A 21,571-nucleotide genomic window follows, 5' to 3' on the forward strand; every position below is an offset into this window, starting at 1 on the left:
AAAAATTCCCCTAAGCACAGCTCCCACTGAAGAGGTGGGAATGGCCCCATTAATCTTGCCCCCTGTTCTTTTAGCTGTTTGACCCAGAGATTAAACACCTGACCCAAGAATGGTCAACCAGATTATTTCCCTTAGAAATTCCTTTTTCCTAAGAGACACAAAAAGGAGTCCCCAGTGACTGTGTGGCCAGCCAAGATGAATGGTCACTGTGGCAATGACTGCCATTCACATTAATTGCCAGCTGAAAGTCAAGAAGCAGGACAACAAAGCAGTCCACAGACAGAAACAGGGAGGAGGGGGCCTCATGGCCCCCAAGAAGAGGATAAAGTGGCTCTGGTTTTTGATGGCTTCTTCATTCTTGTAAAGATGGAAAGATGGGTTTCATCTCTTCTACCTGGAGTCTCCAGGATTCCAGCATCCTTACAATATCCCTCTTTTACTTGAGCAAATTTGGGTAGGCTTCCGATGTTTGTCATCAAAGCAGCCTTGGCCGGGAAATAAGACAAGGGTGTCTACTCTCACCATTTCTATTCAGCACTATGATTGAAGGCCTTGCGAGTGCAATAAGGCAAGATAAACAAACAGAAGGCATGACGATTGAAAAGAAAGAAATACGGCTGGGCGAGGTGGCTCGTGCCTATAATCCCAGCACTTTGGGAGGCTGAGGTGGGCGATCGCTTGAGATCAGGAGTTCAAGACCAGCATGGTCAACATGGTGAAACCCTGTCTCTACTAAAAATACAACAACAACAAAAATTAGCCAGGTGTGGTGGTGGGCACCTGTAATCCCAGCTACTTGGGAAGCTGAGGCAGGAGAATCATCTGAGCCCAGGAGGTGGAGGTTGCAGGGGGCCGAGATGGTGCCACTGCACTCCAGCCCGGGTAATAGAGTGAGACTCCATCTCAAAAAGAACGAATAAGCAAATTTATTAAGATCACGGGATACTAGGTGAACATGCAAAAGTTAATTTTATTTTTATATACTATCAAAAAATGATTGAAAAATGAAATTAGGAAACACTGGCATTTAAAATAGGAAAAAAAAACCATGACATACCTATAAACAAATTTATTTAAAATATGTGTAAAACCTTTACGTTAAAAACTACAAATCATTGCTGGATTAATTTAAAGAATATCTACATAAATGCAAGATTAGGACACATTCATAGTTTGAACAATTTAAGTTGCCAATATTCAGGTGTCAATGATCACTTAATTTTTTTAAAAATTGACAAAAATTGTATATATTGTATACAATATGTTGTTTTGAAATATATATACCTTGTGGAATGGCTAAGTCAAGCGAGTTAACATACGCATTAAACCTGAAATTTATCTGTAGAGATAATGCAATTTCAACTGAAATTGTAGCAGATTTTTTTTTGGTAGAAATTGACAAACCAATTCCAAAATTTGTATGTATGGAAATGCAAAAGATTTAAAATAGTCAAGACTATATTTAAAAAGAACAAAGTAGGAGGGTTTACACTACCAGATTTTAAGATTAAGCACAAGGCAACAGTATTTAAGACACTATGGTAGTGGCATAAAGATAGACAATTAGATCAATGAAACAGAATAAAAATTCAGAAATAGACTCACAAGTCTACAGTCATTGGACTATTGAAAAAAGTACCAATGCAGTTCATTGATGGAACAGAAAGCTTTCCCAATAAACAGTGCTAGAGCCACTAGAGATCTATATGGACCATAGACCCAAATGTGAAAATGAAGAGTCTAAAACTTCCATAAGAAAACGTAGCAGAGTATCTTCATGACTTTGAAGTAGTCAAATATTTCTTAGGATACAAAAGGACAAACAATTAAAAAATTGTTAACTTAGCCTTCATCGAAATTAAAAATTTCTGCTCATTAAAAGACAATAAACTTGACTAGGCACGGTGGCTCATGTCTGTAATCCCAGCCCTTTGGGAGGCCAAGGCAGGCAGATCAGCTGAGGTCAGGAGTTCGAGACCAGCCTGGCTAATATGGTGAAACCTTGTCTGTACTAAAAATAAAAAAATTAGCTGGGCGTGGTGGCAGCAGTCTGTCATACCAGCGACTTGGGAGGCTGAGGCAGGAGAATTGCTTGGATCTGGGAGATGGAGGTTGCAGTGAGCCAAGATCGCACCACTGTACTCCAGCCTGGGTGACAGAGCGAGACTCCAACTCAAAAAAAAAAAAAAAAGACAAGAAACTTAAAAGACAAGTAAGTCACAGGCTAGTAAAAAATATTTACAGTACACATATCTGAACAAAGACTTGTGTTCAAGATCTATAGAGAGCTCCAACAGATTAAAAATATAATAAAAAATACAAAATGGTTAGGCATCTTAAACATGCACCATGAATGGCCAATAAACATATGAAAAGGTGTTCAACATCCTTAGTTATCAGGAAACTGCGAATTAAAACCATAGTGAGAAACCACAATATAGTAAGACAGACAAAGACCGACAGTTCCAAGAGCTGGCAAGGATCTGGAGCAACTGGAACCTTGATGCCTTGCTGGTGGGAGTGTAAAACAGTACAACCATTTCGATAAATTATTTGCCTGTTTTTAATAAAGTTAAATGTACACCTATCCTAAGACCTAGCAAGTCCACTCCTGGGTATACAGCCCAGATAAATGAGTACATACATCCACAAAAAGAATTGTCTAAGGATGTTCATAGCAACTTTATTCATAATGGCTGAAAACTGGAAACAATTCAAATATCCATCAACAGAAGGGTAGATAAGCAAATTGCAACAATACCTCTCAGTAATAAAAAAGAATAATCTGGGCCGGGCATGGTGGCTCACGCCAGTAATCACACCACTTTGGGAGGCTCAGGCAGGTGGATCATTTGAGGTCAGGAGTTCGAGACCAGCCTGGCCAATATGGTGAAACACCTGTCTCTATTAAAAATACAAAAATTAGCTGGGTGTAGTGACAGGCACTTGTAATCCCACCTATTTGGGAGGCAGGAGAATCACTTGAACCCAGGAGGTAGAGGTTGCAGTGAACTGAGATTGCACCACTGTACTCCAGCCTGGGCTACGGAGTGAGACTCTGTCTCAAAAAAAAAAAAAAAAAAAAAAAAAAAGAACAATCTGGTACACAAAAATTGATGAATTTCAAAAATATTATGTTGAGCAACAGAAGTCAGACACTGTAGAATACACACTGTGTGATCTCATTTGTTGTGTGAACCGACAAAACCAGTCTGCTGGTGATAGATGTTAGAAGATGGTCATATCTGAGAGTTGGATATTGACTTGAAAAGGGGCCCTGAGGGGCCCTGTTGGGGCAATGGAAATGTTCTATATCTTGGTCCAGTTGATGGTCAAGGAGATGTAGTACCTGTGTAAAAATTCATCAAGCTATAGACTCAAGATCTGAACATTTTATTGTAATGTAGGATGACCTTCAATAAAGCATTATTTAAATCACCTTTATGAATACACTAACGACAGCGACGATTCCAAAAACCAACCAGGGAGATGAAATATTTGGGGCTTTTCCGAGATAAATGCTGTAGTCTCTCTTTAATTGTTTTTTTTTTTGAGACGGAGTCTCGCTCTGTCGCCCAGGCTGGAGTGCAGTGGCGCGATCTCAGCTCACTGCAAGCTCCGCCTCCCGGGTTTACGCCATTCTCCTGCCTCAGCCTCCCGAGTAGCTGGGACTACAGGCGCCCACCACCTCGCCCGGCTAGTTTTTTGTATTTTTTAGTAGAGACGGGGTTTCAGTGTGTCAGCCAGGATGGTCTCGATCTCCTGACCTCGTGATCCACCCGTCTCGGCCTCCCAAAGTGCTGGGATTACAGGCTTGAGCCACCGCGCCCGGCCGTCTCTCTTTAATTGTTACCAATCTTTGTGCCATGTAGGGGTTTTTGTTGTTGCTGTTACTGTTGGTATTTCTCCTCTGCTAAATTTAGATGATGAAATCTGCCTTTCTATGCACAACTCAGGTAAGGAGACAGAGAATGATTTCGCTGTATGAGAGCAAAATGGACTTCAATAGGAATGGATAAAGACATTGGGAAGGTGACTATGGAAACTGAACAAGAGATGCTCAAAATCAGCGGCGACACTTTGCATCAGGGGCCCAGTATGAGAAGACAGAGACACAGAGATGTGGGCAAGAGCAGGGATGTGGATGACATCAGTTATGTGGATGACAGACCTCACTCAGAATGCCATGGAGCCAATGAAGCCGGGAGCAAATGACAGAGAATGGGTGAGGACCCCGGGAGTCTCACATCAGACAAGCAGAGATGGAGGGGCTCACCGATGGTCAATGTAGTATGCCCAGGAGAAATGCATATTTTAGACATTACCTCTAAAAGCAGTAACTCAAAGCCCTCCGAACCTGACAGCCCGTCGGAGGCTTTTGTCTAGAACATGTCTTCACAGCAGGTGTATCATGACTTATCTTGCCGTGGAGATCCAGCTCAGAGAATGTAATAGTGACACGTGGCACAGTGGAGTTGGCAGGTCCTGCTTCAGAGGCAGTCACCATCAACGTGGTCACCAAAACCACCGTGCTCACTAAGCCACAAGACAGAAAGGTTGCAGGTTCATGGGCAAGCTGGACTTGGTGGGGCAAAAACAGGAAGGGGCTCACTTCTCCCTCCAGATTCCCCCCTTCACCCTGCTCTGTAGGTTGGCACCACCTGCCTGGGCCTTGTGTGAAACCTCAGGCAGGCCACGTGCAAAGCTTTGCTGGCTACTTGGAAGTTATAAGCAAATGGTCTCTTTCGCTGGGTATTAAAGAGAGCAGCCCAAAGCGATTTCCTGACTGTCTGCTTCTCCCTCTCCAGGTGCAGACCCTGCCACAGCCAAAGCCCCTACCTCTTGCTCCATCTTCTCCCCACCCTCCAGTTGCTGTTTGGGCCCTCAGAGTGGGGGCCCGTGGGTGTCCTTAGACATATTTCCTGGGAGGTCTCTGACTACAATTCCTTGGCATGTGCAAAGCTCTTAAGCCGGGACTCCAGCAGGAAATGCTCTCCAGTAGCGTCCTTTTCAAATCAGTTCACAGCTGGCTCTCTTCCTGGAGACCCACACGTGGCTCTAAGAAATCGCATCTCTCTGACTTGCCTTTGGTGTAAATGCTTGCCCCATCCCTGCTCAGCCCTGGCCCTTCTCTCCTTGCAGGCTGCTTCAGCCAGTTCGGCTCTGGATGTTTCCGGGTGTGAAGCAGGGTCCTGTCCCCAGATTCCAGAGATTTCCAAGTGGATCCCTTGAAGCCCTCCTCATTTGACCTAACGGGAAAGGCTCCCACAGGGAAGGGTTGGAAACTCACAGCACCCTGACAACTCACAACTCCCCCCAAACAAAACCCAGTAGGCAGCCCTGTCACTCCCCCTTTCATCTAGTGTTAAAATGCGGAAATATTTGTGTTAAAACATTTTTACGTACCAATTGGCAGATAGCCACTGTCCTGAGACCCCTTCTGTCTTCACTTCCAGGGCCCTTTCTTGGTCCCTTGGACTCTTGCTCTGGCGTTGGGTCCTGGTTGTCAGTTATTTTACTGTCACTTCTGTTGATACCCTCCAGTGGGGGTTGGGGGTGGGGACCGAAGGTGGCTTCACTGTCGTGTCCCAGGTAGGTGGTCAGATATTTACAGTGTTGTTCTTGGCTCCTGGGGCTTAAGCCACATCGGAGACAGCAGGAAACAATTGTCCATTGCTATAGTTTGTATTTTTGTCCCCACCCAAATCTCATGTTGATATATAATCCCCAATGCCTGAGATGGGGCCTGGTGGGAGGTGTTTGGCGGATCCCTCATGTCTTTGTGCTGTCTTCGTGATAGTGAGTTCTCACGAGATCTGGATGTTTAAAAGTGCGTGGCACCTCTCACCCCACTCCCTTGTTCCTGCTCCCCCCACGTGAGATACCTGCTTTCCTTTTGCATTCCACCAGGATTGGAAGCTTCCTGAGGCCTCCCCAGAAGCAGATGCTGCCATATTTCCTGTATAGCCTGCAGAGCTGTGAGCCACTCAAACCTCTTTTCTTCATTATTATTATTATTATTTGAGACAGAGTCTCACTCTGTCACCCAGGCTGGAGTGCAGTGGCATGATCTCAGCTCACTGCAACCTCCGCCTCCTGGATTCAAGCAATTCTCGTGCCTCAGCCTCCCGAGTAGCTGGGATTACAGGCGTGTACTACCATCCCGGACTTGTTTTTGTATTTTTAGAAGAGACGGAGTTTTGTCATATTGGCCAGGCTAGTCTCAAACTCCTGACCTCATGTGATCCTCCTACCTCTTCCTCCCAAAGTGCAAACCTCTTTTCTTGTAAATTACCCAGCCTCGGGTATTTCTTTATAGCAATGCAAGAACAGCCTAATCCACCCATAATATCTAATTACATGCAAATAAAGTCGGGGTGTGTGTGTGCGTGCGTGTGTGTGTGGTCAAGGATCAATGGACAAAGCATCCTCAGGAAGGAAACGTTGCCTCCCCATCTTGTCCTAGGATTCTGCTCTGTTGCCTGGTTCACAATTCCCCAGAGCAGATATAGGGATACAATTTCCCTGTAGCCATCCAGGGATCTGTAGAGATTGTGAAGCTTCTAGGAATTTAGCTCCAAGAAATAATGAGGGCTGGGCATTAGGTTTTGCCACAGTGATATTTATCAGAGTGTGGCTTACAAAACAGCAAAAATTTGAAACTATCTTGGGTCAGAGATTGCTGTTGCCTCCCCTGTATCCACTGTCCCCTTCTTCCTCACTGATGGAACCCATTTGCTGAGGGCAGAAACAGACCTGGCTTCTTTTTTTTTTTTTTTTTGAGACTAAGTTTCGCTCTTGTTGCCCAGGCTGGAGTGCAATGGCATGATCTCAGCTCACCGCAATCTCTGCCTCCTGGGTTCAAAAGATTCTCCTGCCTCAGCCTCCTGAGTAGCTGGGATTATAGGCATTCGCCACCATGCCTGGCTAATTTTGTATTTTCAGTAGAGATGAGGTTTCTCCATGTTGGTCAGGCTGGTCTCAAACTCCTAACCTGAGGTGATCTGCCCACCTCGGCTTCCCAAAGTGCTGGGATTACAGGCGTGAGCCACTGCACCTGGTCCAGACCTGGCTTTTATTTTATTTTATTTTACTTTATTTTATTTTATTTTATTTTTTGAGACGGAGTCTCGCTCTGTCGCCCAGGCTGGAGTGCAATGGCGTGATCTTGGCTTACTGTAACCTCCGCCTTCTGCATTCAAGGGATTCTCCTGCCTCAGCCTCCCAAGTCACTGGGACTACAGGTGTGTACCACAGCACTTGGCTAATTTTTGTACATTTTAGTAGAGACAGGGTTTCATCATGTTGAATAGGCTGGTCTCAAACTCCTGATCTCAAGTGATCCACCTGCCTCAGTCTTCCAAAATACTGGATTATAGGCATGAGCCACTGCGACTGGCCCAGACCTGCCTTTTAAATGACACACCCATTTCCCAGCCTCCCTTGCTGGTGGAGGTGCCATGTGACCCAGTTTTGGCCAATAAGATATCAGCAGCAATGGTTGGTGGGGTTTCAGGGAATCTTCTTAAGAGCAGGGCAGACCTGGCTGGTGCCACGCCCTTCCCTTGCTGGCTTTTCTCTTTCCCTCCACCTGAGCTGTGGTTGTGATGGCTAGAGCTTTGGCAGTCACCTTGACAGATGATAGAGTAGAATGATAGAGCCTGGGTCCTTGCAAGCATGAAGGAGCTGCAGTCACAACCCTCTAGACTTCTTTCACACAACAGCCAAATAGATCTCTGCCTTGTTAAGCTGTGCTATGTTTTAAAATAAGCAGCTGAATTCGGTACTGACTGATACACTATCCAAAACCCAACAATAGGAGCATAATTAAGAAATCACAATCCAGTCATACTAGAGAATATTTTATAGTAAGATCTCGTTTTATGAAAAGGAAGTATGCATAAACATATAGAAAAAAAGACTTGGAGCACATTTACAACATAACAAAACCTCTCTGGGTGGTGGTAGTACAGTGATTTTTTTTTTTTTAATGGGATCTTGCTCTGTTACCCAGGCTGGCCTCAAACTCCTGGGCTCAAACGATCTTCTGGCCTCAGCCTCCCAAAGAGCTGGGATTACAGGCACGAGCTGCTGTGCCTGGCCGAGATACAGTGAACTATCTTTTCCTTCCTTCCCTCCCTCCCTTCCTTCCTTCCTTCCTTCCTTCCTTCCTTCCTTCCTTCCTTCCTTCCTTCCTTCCTTCCTTCCTTCCTTCCTTCCTTCCTCCCTCCCTCCCTTCCTCCCTCCCTCCCTTCTTCCCTCCCTCCCCTGCTTCCCTCATTTTTTGGAGACAGAGTCTCACTCCATCACCAGGACTGGAGTGAACTGGCTCTATCTCACCTCACTGCAACCTCCACATCCCGGGTTCAAGCGATTCTTTTGCCTCAGCCTCCCGAGTAGCTGGGATTACAGGCGAGTGCCACCACACCTGGCTAATTTTTTTTGTATTTTTAGTAGAGACAGGGTTTCCCCATGTTGGCCAGGCTGGTCTCAAACTCCTGGCCTCAAGTGATCTGCCTGCCTTGGCCTCCCAAAGTGCTGAGATTACAGGCGTGAGCCACCGTGCCAGGCTGTGATTTTTCTATTCTATTTCTTGATGTATGTAGTATTTAAAATTTCCTAGTTTTGTGACAGACGAGTAACAATAGTTTTTTTGTTAATTGTGCCTGTAATCCCAGCTCTTTGGGACGCTGAGACTGGAGTATTGTTTGAGCCCAGGAGTTTGAGGCCAGCCTGGGTAACATAGCAAGACCCCATTACTGCCCATAAATATTTTTTTAAAAATTACTGTATGAAACAGTAGTGTTTTTTGAAATTATGGAGTTTTTATTTTTATTTTTTTTTAGCATGGGCAACCAAAAGTTACCATTTTTTTTTTTAACATGACACCCTTGTAACCCTGTCAAGTCTTTGCAGCAGTGACCTCTGGTGCATCTTTCCCAGACCAGCATTCCTCACGATCTGCCATCTCTTACCTCATCTTCTGGGCTCCTGGGCCTGTCTGCACTGCTGTTCTCCAAGGAGGCATTCTGCTGCAGGGGATATTCAAGGTCAGGGACTCATTTACAGATTTTCCATTGTCCTGTGAATCTGTGACATTTCAGAAATGGAGCAAGTTAGAAGATATAGATCAACCCTTTTCAGGCAATTCTCTGCAAGCCTAGGACAGTAGCAGCAGTCACGGCAGTCACGCTAGAAGGTGGAGGAGGCAGAGGGGGAAGGGCTGTCCCTCCCCTCACTCCTTGAAGGGGAGTTTGTCACACCTCATGCTGTGTCAGATGGCCTGGGATGCCATCCCTATGAATATTATAATTATGGGCTGGGCGCAGTGGCTCACACCTGTAATCCCAGCACTTTGGGAGGCCGAGGTGGGGGGATCACCTGAGGTCAGGATTTTGAGACCAGCCTGGCCAACATGGTGAAACCCCATCTCTACTAAAAATGCAAAAATTAGCTGGGCGTGGTAGCGGATGCCTGTGATCCAAGCTACCTGGGAGGCTGAGGCAGGAGAATTGCTTGAACCTGGCAGGCAGAGGTTGCAGTGAACTGAGATCGTGCCACTGCACTCCAGCCTGGGTGAAAAAAAAAAGAAAATTATAATGATGGTATAAGCAACTTTATATACATTTACGTATACATAAACATACGTACGTAGTCAGTGGAAAAAAATATTGGAAATAAGAATACAAACCTGGCTAATGTTTAGAGGGCAATAAAGCTATAACCATTGGTGTTATTTCTACAGGTCAAAAGTCACTGGCAACTTGCCAATTTTTTTTAAGCGTCTAACAATGCCCAAGTCCTAATCAATATTAAATAATGAGTCAGGTTAGCCTCCTCCAGAAAGTCTGCTCACCTGGGAGTGGGATGTTTAGGCAATGATCTGCTATGATTTTGAAGGGGTACTCATTTTGTAGATGAAACAGAGAATGTCCCATCAGCCCCCACCCCACGCTCTTTCTCACCATCTAGGTCAAGTAGTACATTTTCTCCTTGGACTCTTGGATCAGGAAGCACTGAGCAGTCAAAAGAATTCACTCCAAGGAGGTGACATGAAGGAGTCACTGTAAATATAAAACTGCAAGGCCAAGCGCGGTGGCTCATGCTTGTAATCCCAGCACGTTGGGAGGCCGAAGTGGGAGGATCACTTGAGGTCAGGAGTTTGAGACCAGCCTGGCCAACATGGTGAAACCCTGTCTCTACTAAAAACACAAAAGTTAGGCTGAGCGTGGTGGCTCATGCCTGTAATCCCAGCACTTTGGGAGGCCAAGGTGGGTGGATCACGAGGTCAGGAGATCGAGACCATCCTGGCTAACAGAATGAAACCCCGTCTCTACTGAAAATACAAAAAATTAGCCGGGTATGGTGGTGGGTGCCTGTAGTCCCAGGTACTCCGGAGGCTGAGGCAGGAGAATGGCGTGAACCCAGGAGGCAGAGCTTGCAGTGAGCTGAGATAGCACCACTGCATTCCAGCCTGGGTGACAGAGCAAGACTCCGCCTCAAAAAAAAAAAAAAAAAAAAAAAAATTAGCCAGGCATGGTGGCAGGCACCTGTGGTCCCAGCTACTTGGGAGGCTGAGGCAGGAGAATCGCTTGAACCCAGGAAGTGGAGGCTGCAGTGAGCTGAGCTCGCACTACTGCACTCCAACCTGGGCAACAGAGTGAGACTCTGTCTCAAACAAACAAACAAACAAACAACCTCTGCAAATCTGATGAAAATGTTTATGAACTGACATAAAGGCCACCTTTGGGGATAGCACTATTCTGTCTATCTGGTGTCAGCATTCTTGACTTAGCTTGGGGAGGTCACAAACTCGAGGTTCTCTCCCCGGTGGCCCTATTTCCCTCCCCAGCTTCATCCCAGAACAGTCCTATACCTCCCTTTTCTTGCAACCCCGAAAGACTTCCCTGACCCCCAACCTTGACAGCTGCAGCTGCTTTTCTGTCTGCTTACAATGCCCTACCCCTGCCCAGTCCAACAAGGTGGTAGCTAGCCACATCTGGCTACTGTGCACTTGAAATGTGGCAGGCAAATGTGACTGAGGAGGGGAACATCTCATTTTATTTAACGTAATTTAAATTTAAAAGTACAAACTCATATTGATTCTGTTGTTGGGAAACTTTTAAGGGTATTTGGATCAATTTGGGTATGTAAATCCACTTTTCTGACTGTACATTTTATGCAATCTAAATCCAGATCAAGTATTTCCAATGAAAATTTGGCATGCGAATTGAGAGGGGCTGCAAATATAAAATACTCAACAGATTTCAAAGACTTCGTGCAAAAAAAGGAATGTAAACTATTTCATTGATGTTTTTATATTGATTATTAACTACAGGATAAAATGGTACTTTTTGCATCTGCTGGGTTAATAAAATGCATTGTTAAAATTAATTTCACTCATTTATTTGTACTTTTTAAATGTGGCCACTGGAGAATTTAAAATGATGTATGTGGCGTGCAGCATATTTCTGTTGGATGGCGCTGCTGTAACCCCCTTCTCCATCTACACAGGCTTTGGAGCCAGAAGGATCTGAACTCCAGCTCAATCTGTACTGCACAATAGCTGTGTGATTCTGGGTAAGTGGCTCAATCTCTGTAGGCCTCAGTTATTTATTTTTGATCTGTAAAATGGGTATGGTAAGAATACCCTTGAAATGTCTGCCTAGCACACTAGCACAGCCACTGGGCACCTGCATGAAATCAACCAAGTTCACTCCTACTCTCTCCCCAGCCATGTCCTTATCCATTTTTTTTGTTTTTTTTTGAGATGGAGTCTCACTCTTTTGCCCAGGCTGGAGTGCAGTGGCATGGTTTTGGTTCACCGCAATCTCTGCCTCCCGGGTTCAAGCGATTTTCCTGCCTCAGCTTCCTGAGTAGCTGGGATTACGTGGATATGCCTCCATGCCCGGCTAATTTTTGTATTTTTAGTAGAGACGGAGTTTCACCATGTTGGCCAGGCTGGTCTCGAACCCCTGACCTCAGATGATCCACCCGCCTTGGCCTCCCAAAGTGCTGGGATTATAGGCGTGAGCCACTGCGCCCAGCCGTCCTTATCCATTTGTTAAGACTCATCTGAAATATCATCTTCTTTGGGAAGCCCTTTCCTAACCCCAGCAGAAGGGTCTAGTGCTTTGCCTTTATCTCTCCTGTAAACTTTCACACATGACTTGCAGTAAAATGACATCATTACAATATTGTGGGTTCCTCAAAGGCAGAGACTCCAGCTTCCTTGTGTGTGAGAGTGTGCTTTTAACTTTTAGTATATGGGAAATTTCAAACGTATGGAAAAGTTGAGCTTCCATGACGATAGTATTTCAATCATTGTATTTTTCTTGTTTAATTCAGTGCTTGATACCTGATTTTGTTAGTGTTTGTGGTGGACGGCAACAGCCACAAATTCTACCACCATGGAGTGGTGAAGTCAATTTCCCCACCCTCTTTGGTCTGGGCTGGTCCTGTGGGCTGGTTTAACTGACAGAACATGGTGGAAGGGACTATGCAAGGTCTGAGTCTCTCAGTCTAGGCCTCAAGATGCCAGGCAGCTTCTGCTCTTGCTCCCTCAGAACCTGACTGCCATGTGCACAAGCCTGGGCCAGCCTGCTGGGGGATGAGAGACCACGTGGAGCAGAGGCAGGCAGTCCCAGTTCACAGACCACCAGAGAGATGAGTGAGGCTGTCCTCCACCTTCCAAACCCAGAAGAGCCACCAGCTGACTGCAGAGGTTAGGCAAACTGGCCCAGACACAGGAACCACTAAACCATCCCCCACAATCATGAGAAATAATAGATATTGTTGTTTTAAGTCTCTGTATTTTGAAGGGAGTTTAATGTGTGGCAAACAGCTATCCAATACAGAGTTTAATGAATGTTTTTGAATGCACTGATGAAGTCTCTGGATTTAGCAGGGGTTGCCACTCTGGCACAGTCAGGGTAGCACATACAGTCTGGTGGCAGCTGCTGTGCCTCCAGGGCTGGGAAACTGTCACACATTCTGTACCCCCAGCAGGCTTCCGGTCAGCCGTAGGAGCACGTCACAAGGAAAAGGGTCTGTAGCACAACACCCCATTAGTAAAGTTTTCTGAACTTTATTCTGCTCAATACATATATTTTGAGCAGATAAAATGTGCTGGGCACTGGTCTAAATGATTAAGAAGTCTTGCTGCAAATCTATTCCCAAGGTTTTAATCTCATTTATTTTCAGGGCAGCAGAAGCTTTGGCTGTGGCAGTCACAGTGAGAGAACAGGACAGAACCTCACCACTGAGAAAATTCATGTTCCCAGATAACCCCTAATGTGGATGGCTCTAAGTCTCCCTCTAGAATGCATGTACTGCGAGGGGTGTTTTGCTGAGTTCTAGAACAAGAAATATCTTTTCAGTAGAAGCCAGTCTAATTGTCTAATTTGAGTCAACCCTTTCTCCTAAGTACACATGTCATCATAGTGGAGGAATTTGGGTTCTTTAGATAATGGTTTTAAAATGCACTACCCTGTTGAAACTGTCCTTGGTACTTTTCAATGCCACTTATCCTTTCTCATTTAATGAGGACCTTTCAGCGCTGATGACTCCAACTGGATGTAAGGAAACAGCCGTGACAGCTGTCCCTGATACTGACCTGCCAGGCAGCTGGCGTTCCGTTCGGGGGTGTCTCTGGCCTTGGCTTTGCTTCTGCGTCTTATGGAGCGATTGAAGATGGAATTTCTCTTAATTGGGCTGTGGCTATGAGGTTCTTTGTCGTGGATATCCTGGTCAGCTTGAGAAGTCTCTTTTTCTGGGAGTAACTCAGGTTTCACCTCGACTGGTTCATTATCAATGTTCTGTTGATCACTTGCAGAAATCACTCGTGATTTCCTCTGGGTCTTTTCCAAATCTTCAGATTCTTTGGTCTCCATGGAAATAGAGCCAGCTGTTTCTCAGCAGAACAACTGGAGGTCAATGGCTTTCCCAAGCTTCACTGGTGTGAGTGCTTTAGAATAGACAGAAAACAATTTTCAGTTAGAGTCATCAGGTTAAGTATTCTATTCAGACTATGGAATTGCACTCCCATTCGAATTTGATGAAATGCAGGATAATCTGCACATCCTGGTATCCACGTCTTCGCCACTGAAAATTACAGCTTAATCTCTGCAATTTGGAGGCATTCATGTATCATTTTATAATTGCCGTTTGTTTATATTATTCATAGGATGCACTTTTAGTGGGAAATGTTTAAAGTGGCTTGCAAAACTACATTCGAATAAACACTTCTTAAATAATTCCAGAGAAAAAGAGTAGCAGAAATAGTGAGGGAATTCCAGGAAAGCATGGAGAGGGACCATAAATGTCTAGACAGGAAAAGAAAGTCTTGGAAGATGAGAAAGGGTTGCCGGCTGGTGCGAGGTCTCACAATGATAAGTTTAGACGTGGGCAAGGTTGATCCCCAAGGCAACAAACCTTGCCATCAGCTGGCGGCCAAGTCTAGTGGGTGCATTAGTGACCTCTCTGATGGAACAATGTATGGCCGTGGTGGAAGCATAAGGTCCTCCCATCCCACGGCCACCCCACCATGGGCTGGAGAAACAGAATGGTTACCTCCCTCTGGGGTGACCATATAGCACATCATCTGAACTAGGACAACTTTCATAAGAAAAGGGGGATACAACAAGAAAAAACCCCACCTCCCTCCCCGCACAGACCTCCTTCTAGGGTAGGGGTGCTCGGGGTGAGGGACTGTGTGGACCCTCTGAGTGGGTCTAAGTTGGTGGGACAGCATGTTAGACAGAGAAGCTGAGCTAGGAATTCTTCTCAGTTCTCCACTCGTCTGAGGGCTTGAAACCTGGGGTCTCATGGATTCTATGGAGGTTTTAGGGGTACGAGGTTGTGTGTGAGCATATACATTTTTCTGGCTTATAGGTCCAGAGATTCTATCATACTCTCAAAATGGTCGGAGACTTGGCTGGGCGCCAGCCTATAATCCTAGCACTTTGGGGGCCGAGGCGAGCGGATCACTTGAGGCCAGGAGTTCAAGATCAGCCTGGCCAACATGGAGAAACCCTGTCTCTACTAAAAATATAAAAATTAGCTTGGCGTGGTGGCACTTGCCTGTAGTCCCAGCTTCTCAGGAGGCTGAGGCAGGAGAATTGCTTGAATCCGGGTGGTGGAGGTTGCCATGAGCAGAGATCTTGCCACTGCACTCCAGCCTGGGTAACAGAGCCAGACTCCATCTCAAAAAAAAAAAAAAAACGCTGGCCGGGCGCGGTGGCTCACGCCTGTAATCCCTGCACTTTGGGAGGCCGAGGCGGGCGGATCACAAGGTCAGTAGATCGAGACCATCCTGGCTAACACGGTGAAACCCCGTCTCTGCTAAAATACAAAAAAAAAAAATTAGCCGGGCGCGGTGGCGGGCGCCTGTAGTCCCAGCTACTCCGGAGGCTGAGGCAGGAGAATGGCGCGAACCCGGGAGGCGGAGCTTGCAGTGAGCCGAGATGGTGCCACTGCACTCCAGCCTGGGCGACAGAGTGAAGACTCCGCCTCAAAAAAAAAAAAAACAAAAAAAAAACAAAAAAAAAACGCTTCCAGTCCTCCTCTGTGTCAGGCCTCTGAGCCCAAGCTAAGCCATCACATTCCCAGTGATCTGCACGGATACACCTAGATGGCCTGCAGCAACCGAAGATCCACAGAAGTGAAAATAGCCTTAACTGATGACATTCCACCATTGTGATTTGTTTCTGCCCCACCCTAACTGGTCAATGTACTTTGTAATCTCTCCCACCCTTAAGAAGGTTCTTTGTAATTCTCCCCACCCTTGAGAATGTATTTTGTGAGATCCACCCCCTGCCCCCAAAATATTGCTCTTAACTTCACCGCCTATCCCAAAACCTATAAGAACCAATAATAATCCCACCTCCCTTTGCTGACTCCTTTTTCCGGACTCAGCCTGCCTGCACCCAAGTGAAATAAACAGCCATGTTGCTCACACAAAGCCTGTTTGGTGGTCTCTTCACACGGACACTTGAAACACTCTGTTGTTCCCTTCCACAAACATCCAGCCCAACCAGGGTTCTACGATTCATCAGGAGCGTTTGTCTGTGTCTTCCTTTGTGAAATGGGGAGCATGGAGGGCTGGGCTTCAGATGCCTCCTTTCCCACGGCACCCCTCCTCTTCCCCACACCTCTTCCTCTAGAGTCCCTCTGAGTTCCCAAACCTTCTTCTACACCCACCAGCCAGCTCCACACTATTGATCTCAGGGCAAGTGGTTAGGTAGAATAGGAGATTGGGTTTCCCCTATCCCAGGCCGAGAATGCCTTTGTTTACCTAAGATAGGAATTGGGACTTTCTGGGTAGGGGGATTTGAAGACTGAAGGCCACTCTGGTTCCTAGAACCAGCTACTTCCGACACAGGTTTGTATCAGAAGGTTTGCCCTAGGATGGCGCCCCTTTCCCACCTGCCTGCAGGGCTGGTCCTGTTCTGTTAACCACCTTCCCTATGAATTATCAGCCAGGCAGAAATGAACATGAACATACTCAGAGGTTGCCTCAGAGCAGCTGGGCCACGTGCAGGGGCACCACCTGAGCTCATGGGGACCCGGGGAGTGCCTTCCCCACCATGGTCGGCTGGGAGGCGCAGTAATACCTGACCCTTCTGGTCCCGGCCTCGGTTTCCTGATCCATGAAGTTGGAGTGTGCGCTATGGGGTCGGCGAAGCCTCTTCCAGCTAGAAAGCAACGCTGCTATTTCAGGTGGCCAGAGAGGATTGTGCAGTGGCTGGGAGGACACACTTAGGAAGGACCATGAATACGCACCCTTCCCGGGAGTGCCTGGGAGGATGACGCTTGTCGTATATGTGGCGAGGAACCCACAGCTCCAGCAAGATGGGGTGATTTTCATCCACAGGAAGTCTAACCTGGGTCACTGAGGGGATGAGGTTGCAGTAAGAGCGAAACCATTCTTGAGCCAGCAAGAAGACAGAGAGAGAAGCTTCCATCCTGGCCAGATGAATGGGGACCCCTGTGCTTGCTCCAGTTGGGAACCTGATCCACCAGAAAAGTGGCTGCAGGGACAGGCAGATACTCGGGAGGGATGAGGTCACCATTGTACCCATCTGCCCTCTGGGGGCCTGGGGGCAGAATGAGAACCAAGGACAAAGATGGCCTTGAGCTCAGTGTAAGGCAGAGACCATGAGTATCGGAGTGACATTCCTGTTACTGGAGCTGTCCAGATGGAGGCTGGAGGGGCTGTGGGGGTTTTAGAGTGCAGTGAGGCCTGCCCGCCCCGGCATTGCTTTCTCTCTTCTTTCCCCGGCCCCTATGCCTACCACCTCACCCAAAGCCTTGCATTGAGGCTGCTTTCAGCGAAGAGCTGGACCTGTGGACAGTGATGGTCAGGGGTCCCGTGGGGTGGGAGTGGGAGTGGATGATGTAGGCATTTGTTGTATTCTGGTGCCAGTCTGTGGAGGCCTCTGACTGCTGGACTGAGAAGCTCACCCAGTAAACCCTGTTGGTGGCCAGAGGCCCTGGCAGGCCCTGAGCAGGAGGCACAGGATCCCAGGGAGGCACAGGGCGGGGTGGTGGGGGACACAGAGCCCGTCCTGAGGGGGAAGGCACACAGGTGAGTACCTGGCCAGGTCGGAGCTGCGGGGAGGAATGGGAGGAATCACAGGCCAGTGGCTTGTGGTGGTTTTGAGAGCAGCAGACGAGGGAGCTGGCCCCATGTTTGTTGTGGGCCTGGGTGCCTGGTTGAATGCTACTCCTGGTCTGGGAAGCAGGAGTGAAGCCAGGTTTGGGTCAGAGCACACCGGTTTTGCGGTGTTGGGTTGAGGAATCTCCTAGGAGAAAAGTTGTGGACAGAAATCCCTAACTGACACTGGACTGAGTTGCTAACAGGCATCTTCTGGCTCTGACAAGGGGATGCCCGAGGCCTCTGTGTTGTGATCCTGACATGAACTTTTTTTTTTGTCTGTCAAGGTTATTTTTATTATCATTATCATTTATTATCATTATCATTTTTTAATAATCATTATTTTAGGCTGCATCTTAAAACCTTGAGGGGCTGGGCATGGTGGCTCATGTCTGTAATCCCAGCACATTGGGAAGCCGAGGTGGGAGGGGATCATTTGAGGTCAGGAGTTCGAGACCACCCTGGCCAACATGGTGAAAACCTGTCTCTACTTAAAACAAAACAAAACAAAAATTAGCTGGGCGTGGTGGAGGGTGCCTATAATCCCAGCTACTTGGGATGCTGAGGCAGGAGAATCGCCTGAAACGGGAAGGTGTAGGTTACAGTGAGCCGAGATTGCACCACTGCATTCCAGCCTGGGTGACAGAGTGAGACTCCGCCTCAAAAACAAGACAAAACAAAAGAAAAAAACTTGAGGCATAATTTACTCTTTTTATTAGTTTTGACAAACACATTCAGTGCATGTAACCACCACCACCACCAAGATACAGAACAGCTCCCTCACCAGGCAAAAGTCCCCTTGTGCCTGCGGAGGTCAGTCCCTGCCACGCCCCCAGCCCGGGCAACCACCAATCAGAGTCTTGGTTTGCTCTTTTCTGTTGTGAAGGTGGAGCTGGTGGTCTGTCGCCGTTGCTGGAGTGCAGTGGTGCAGTAAAGGCTCATCCATGGCTCACTGCAGCCTCGACCTCATGGGCTCAAGCCATCCTCCCACCTCAGCCTCTTGAATAGCTGGGAGCACAGGCGCGTGCTACCATGCCCGTCTAATACTTGTATTTTTTGTAGGGATGGGGTTTCGCCATGCTGCCCAGGCTGGGTGTCTGGCTTCTGTAGCCTATTGTGCTGTGTTCCCTGCTCGGTCGATGTTGCCTGTGTCAGTGCTGATCACCAGCGTTTACTGTGCGGTGTCAGGAATGCAAGGACGCCCACACCGTATACGGCCAAGGGCACTGGGCCAGGAGTCAGGGGACCTGGGTTTGAATCTCCACTTCCAGCTGCCTGTAATCATGGGCTTAACATCAGGCAAGTCAGGGCCTCAGTTTCCTGTCCAGAAAACATGGGGTGGGTGGGTGTTCTCGACTCCTAGCTCTCAAAGTTGGTGATCCAGGGAGGCTCAGAGAGTCCTCAGAGGGATGTTCATGGTACAATAAGAGTCAGGGGGATTGTTCTCCCTGAAAGGAGGAGGCTCTGAAACCCTGAGAAGAAGTATTCCCAGATCTTACCGTCTTTAAGATGATTTTACACACACACACACACACACACACACACACACACACACACGAAGAGATTGCAAAACTATCTGTAAAACAATTCTATTTCCGCTGCAATTATAGACTATTTTAAGCAAATGTGTTCTACGTCTGGAATCTTTTTATAATTGCTTTGATTCATCTATAACCATTAACTGCCGGAAAACCCAGAAGCTTCCCCCACCCCAATCTTCTGATGTTGCTTTAAGTTCCTCTGCAGCTTTAGACCCATGTCTTTCTATTCCATGGTAACTTCAGGGTGGAGGAGCCTGGGGATAGCTTTGTGACTGAAGGAGGGTGCAGCTCATGGTGCATTTGCATTCATTCATTCATTCATTCATTTATTCATGAACACCCCCTCAGCACCTGCTGGCATGGGACTCACGTCTTCATTCTATGTCTGTCCACATTCCCTCCTTAATAAGCTTCTTCAGGACAGGACTTGGTCTGTTTGGGTCTCTGCTGTCCCTGATGCCGGCCACACAACAACACTCTGTAAGCATCTTTTTTTCTTTTTTTTTTTTTTTTACAGCATTAGATGAATGGATGAGTTACCTTAGCCAAGCCTCACAACTTCCGCATGAGTCAATGTGATAATTACCCCCACTTTATAGATGAGGCAGCTGCCGCTTTCAGAGCTGTGATGATCTGGTCAAGGTCGCATGGCTGGCAAATGGTGCGGCAGGGGTCACACTACAGCTCTCTGACTCATTTGGTGGGGGGACCTGTGATGTGGTCAAAAGATACTGTTGTAACTATGGGCTGAAGGCAGGCCTGGAAGAAGCAGAGCCAGGAGGGGGCTCTCTTTGGCTGTTGGGGGCTCTATTTGGCTGTCTCCGTGTTAATTGTGTGGCTTCAGGCCCAGGAGCCGAGGTGGCTGTTACACCTCCCAGCACTGGGCTGCATGAATCAGTGTCCTGGGAGGTCAGGACTCAAGGTGACAAGGAGCTGGGGAGTTGTGGGGAGCTGGCTGAAGGCTCAGCTGTAGCAATCACCAGCTGCTGCAGGGCAGGAAGGCACAGTGCCTGTGGGGAGGGGCATGGTGGGTGGGGAGAGGTGAGGTTTCTAGACTGGAACTCATTCAAATGCAGACATCACCCAGAGCTCTCGTTAAATCACAGAATCTGACTCAGGAGGTCCCGGGAGGGGGCCGATACTGCATTTGTTTTTCCTTTCCTTTTCTTTCTTTCTTTCTTTTTTTTTTTTGACAGAGTCTTGCTCTGTCACCTAGGCTGGAGTGTAGTGGCGTGATCTCAGCTCACTGCAACCCCTGCCTCCTGGGTTCAAACGATTCTTCTGCCTTAACCTCCCAAGTAGCTGGAATTACAGGCACCTGCCACCATGCCTGACTATATATTTTTTTTTAATAGAGGTGGGGTTTCACCATGTTGGCCAGGTTGGTCTCGAACTCCTGACCTCAAGTGATCCACCCACCTCGGCCTCCCAAAGTGTTGGGATTACAGGCATGAGTCCGACAGCTCTCAGAGCATTCCGGTTCACTAGTCCCTAAAGCCCCCTCAAGCAAAGTCCTAGGGGAACAGGGCCACCAGGACATCCTCAGCAGTGGCATAAGGGAGAAGCTGCCCGGGCGAGCGCAGTGGCCCTCGCTTTGGCCAGGTCTAGAGCACATGGAGTGCCTGCGCAGGTCAGAGGCAAACAGGAGTCCTGATCTGGAGAAGGACTGGCGCCAGTAGGGAAGGGGCAGCTGGAGCCCTGCCATCTCTCGCTATCATCTTCTGCCTAGGGGAATGGAGGCGTAGAGGTAGGAGAAGGTGGCAAACAAGAGAAAGGGGGATGTCTCCTCCCCAAGGCCGAGGGTCTCCCAAGCACCTAAAATTGCCTTTGCAAAAAGCATAACTGAGGATATTATGACAGTGAAAGAGATCCTACATAACCAACTCCATCTTGCTTCTAACCTTTAAGCTGTCCTTATTCATTCCTGGGCATAGGCCAGGCTATAGGAAGGAATTCAATTCATGGTTTGACTCTGAAACAAAATTGCTAATAGCCCTTTCCCGAAAAGACCCCTTTCTTGCCTGGGGACCAGTCTGTCTTTGCAGGACTAACAAATTAGCTACACTGGTAGAAATTACGGTTTAGAGGTCATGCAGCCTCTGACTCCAAGAGTCTGACCCTCCCCACATTGCTCTTGGGGGTAACATCACTATTGTAAAACCTAAGATGAATGCTTGAGATATTCTGCAGGCCCTGCACCTGATGGATCAACTGACACCACCCAGACAGGTGGTAATCTGGCTCAACCAGTTCTGCCATCCCATCCAGGAACAGAAGACAGCAAGCAAACCTCACTTCAACCCCCTATGATTCCATCTCCAACCTGACAAATCAGCACTCCCCACTTCCCAAGACCCTACCCGCCAAATTATCC

General features: G+C 47.4%; 1 protein-coding gene across 2 annotated transcripts in view; it reads right to left on the reverse strand.

Moving 5' to 3' along the window:
* Positions 1-21,571, reverse strand: part of NGEF (neuronal guanine nucleotide exchange factor) — a 136,585-nt gene that overhangs the window by 84,852 nt on the left and 30,162 nt on the right. Inside the window, exons 1-3 of one of the 2 annotated variants that reach the window (XM_074010533.1) lie at positions 15,082-15,198; positions 13,616-13,966; positions 8,976-9,090 (exon numbers count right to left, since the gene is read on the reverse strand). In XM_074010533.1, the coding sequence (XP_073866634.1) occupies positions 8,976-9,090; positions 13,616-13,892 (392 nt within the window). In that variant the 5' untranslated portion in view covers positions 13,893-13,966; positions 15,082-15,198. Of the gene's footprint in view, positions 1-8,975; positions 9,091-13,615; positions 13,967-15,081; positions 15,199-21,571 lie in introns of those variants that run through there. The other variant, XM_005574642.4, reaches the window with a different exon arrangement.

Source organism: Macaca fascicularis, chromosome 12 (genome assembly GCF_037993035.2).
Source record: "Macaca fascicularis isolate 582-1 chromosome 12, T2T-MFA8v1.1".
NCBI classification, from domain to species: domain Eukaryota; kingdom Metazoa; phylum Chordata; class Mammalia; order Primates; family Cercopithecidae; genus Macaca; species Macaca fascicularis.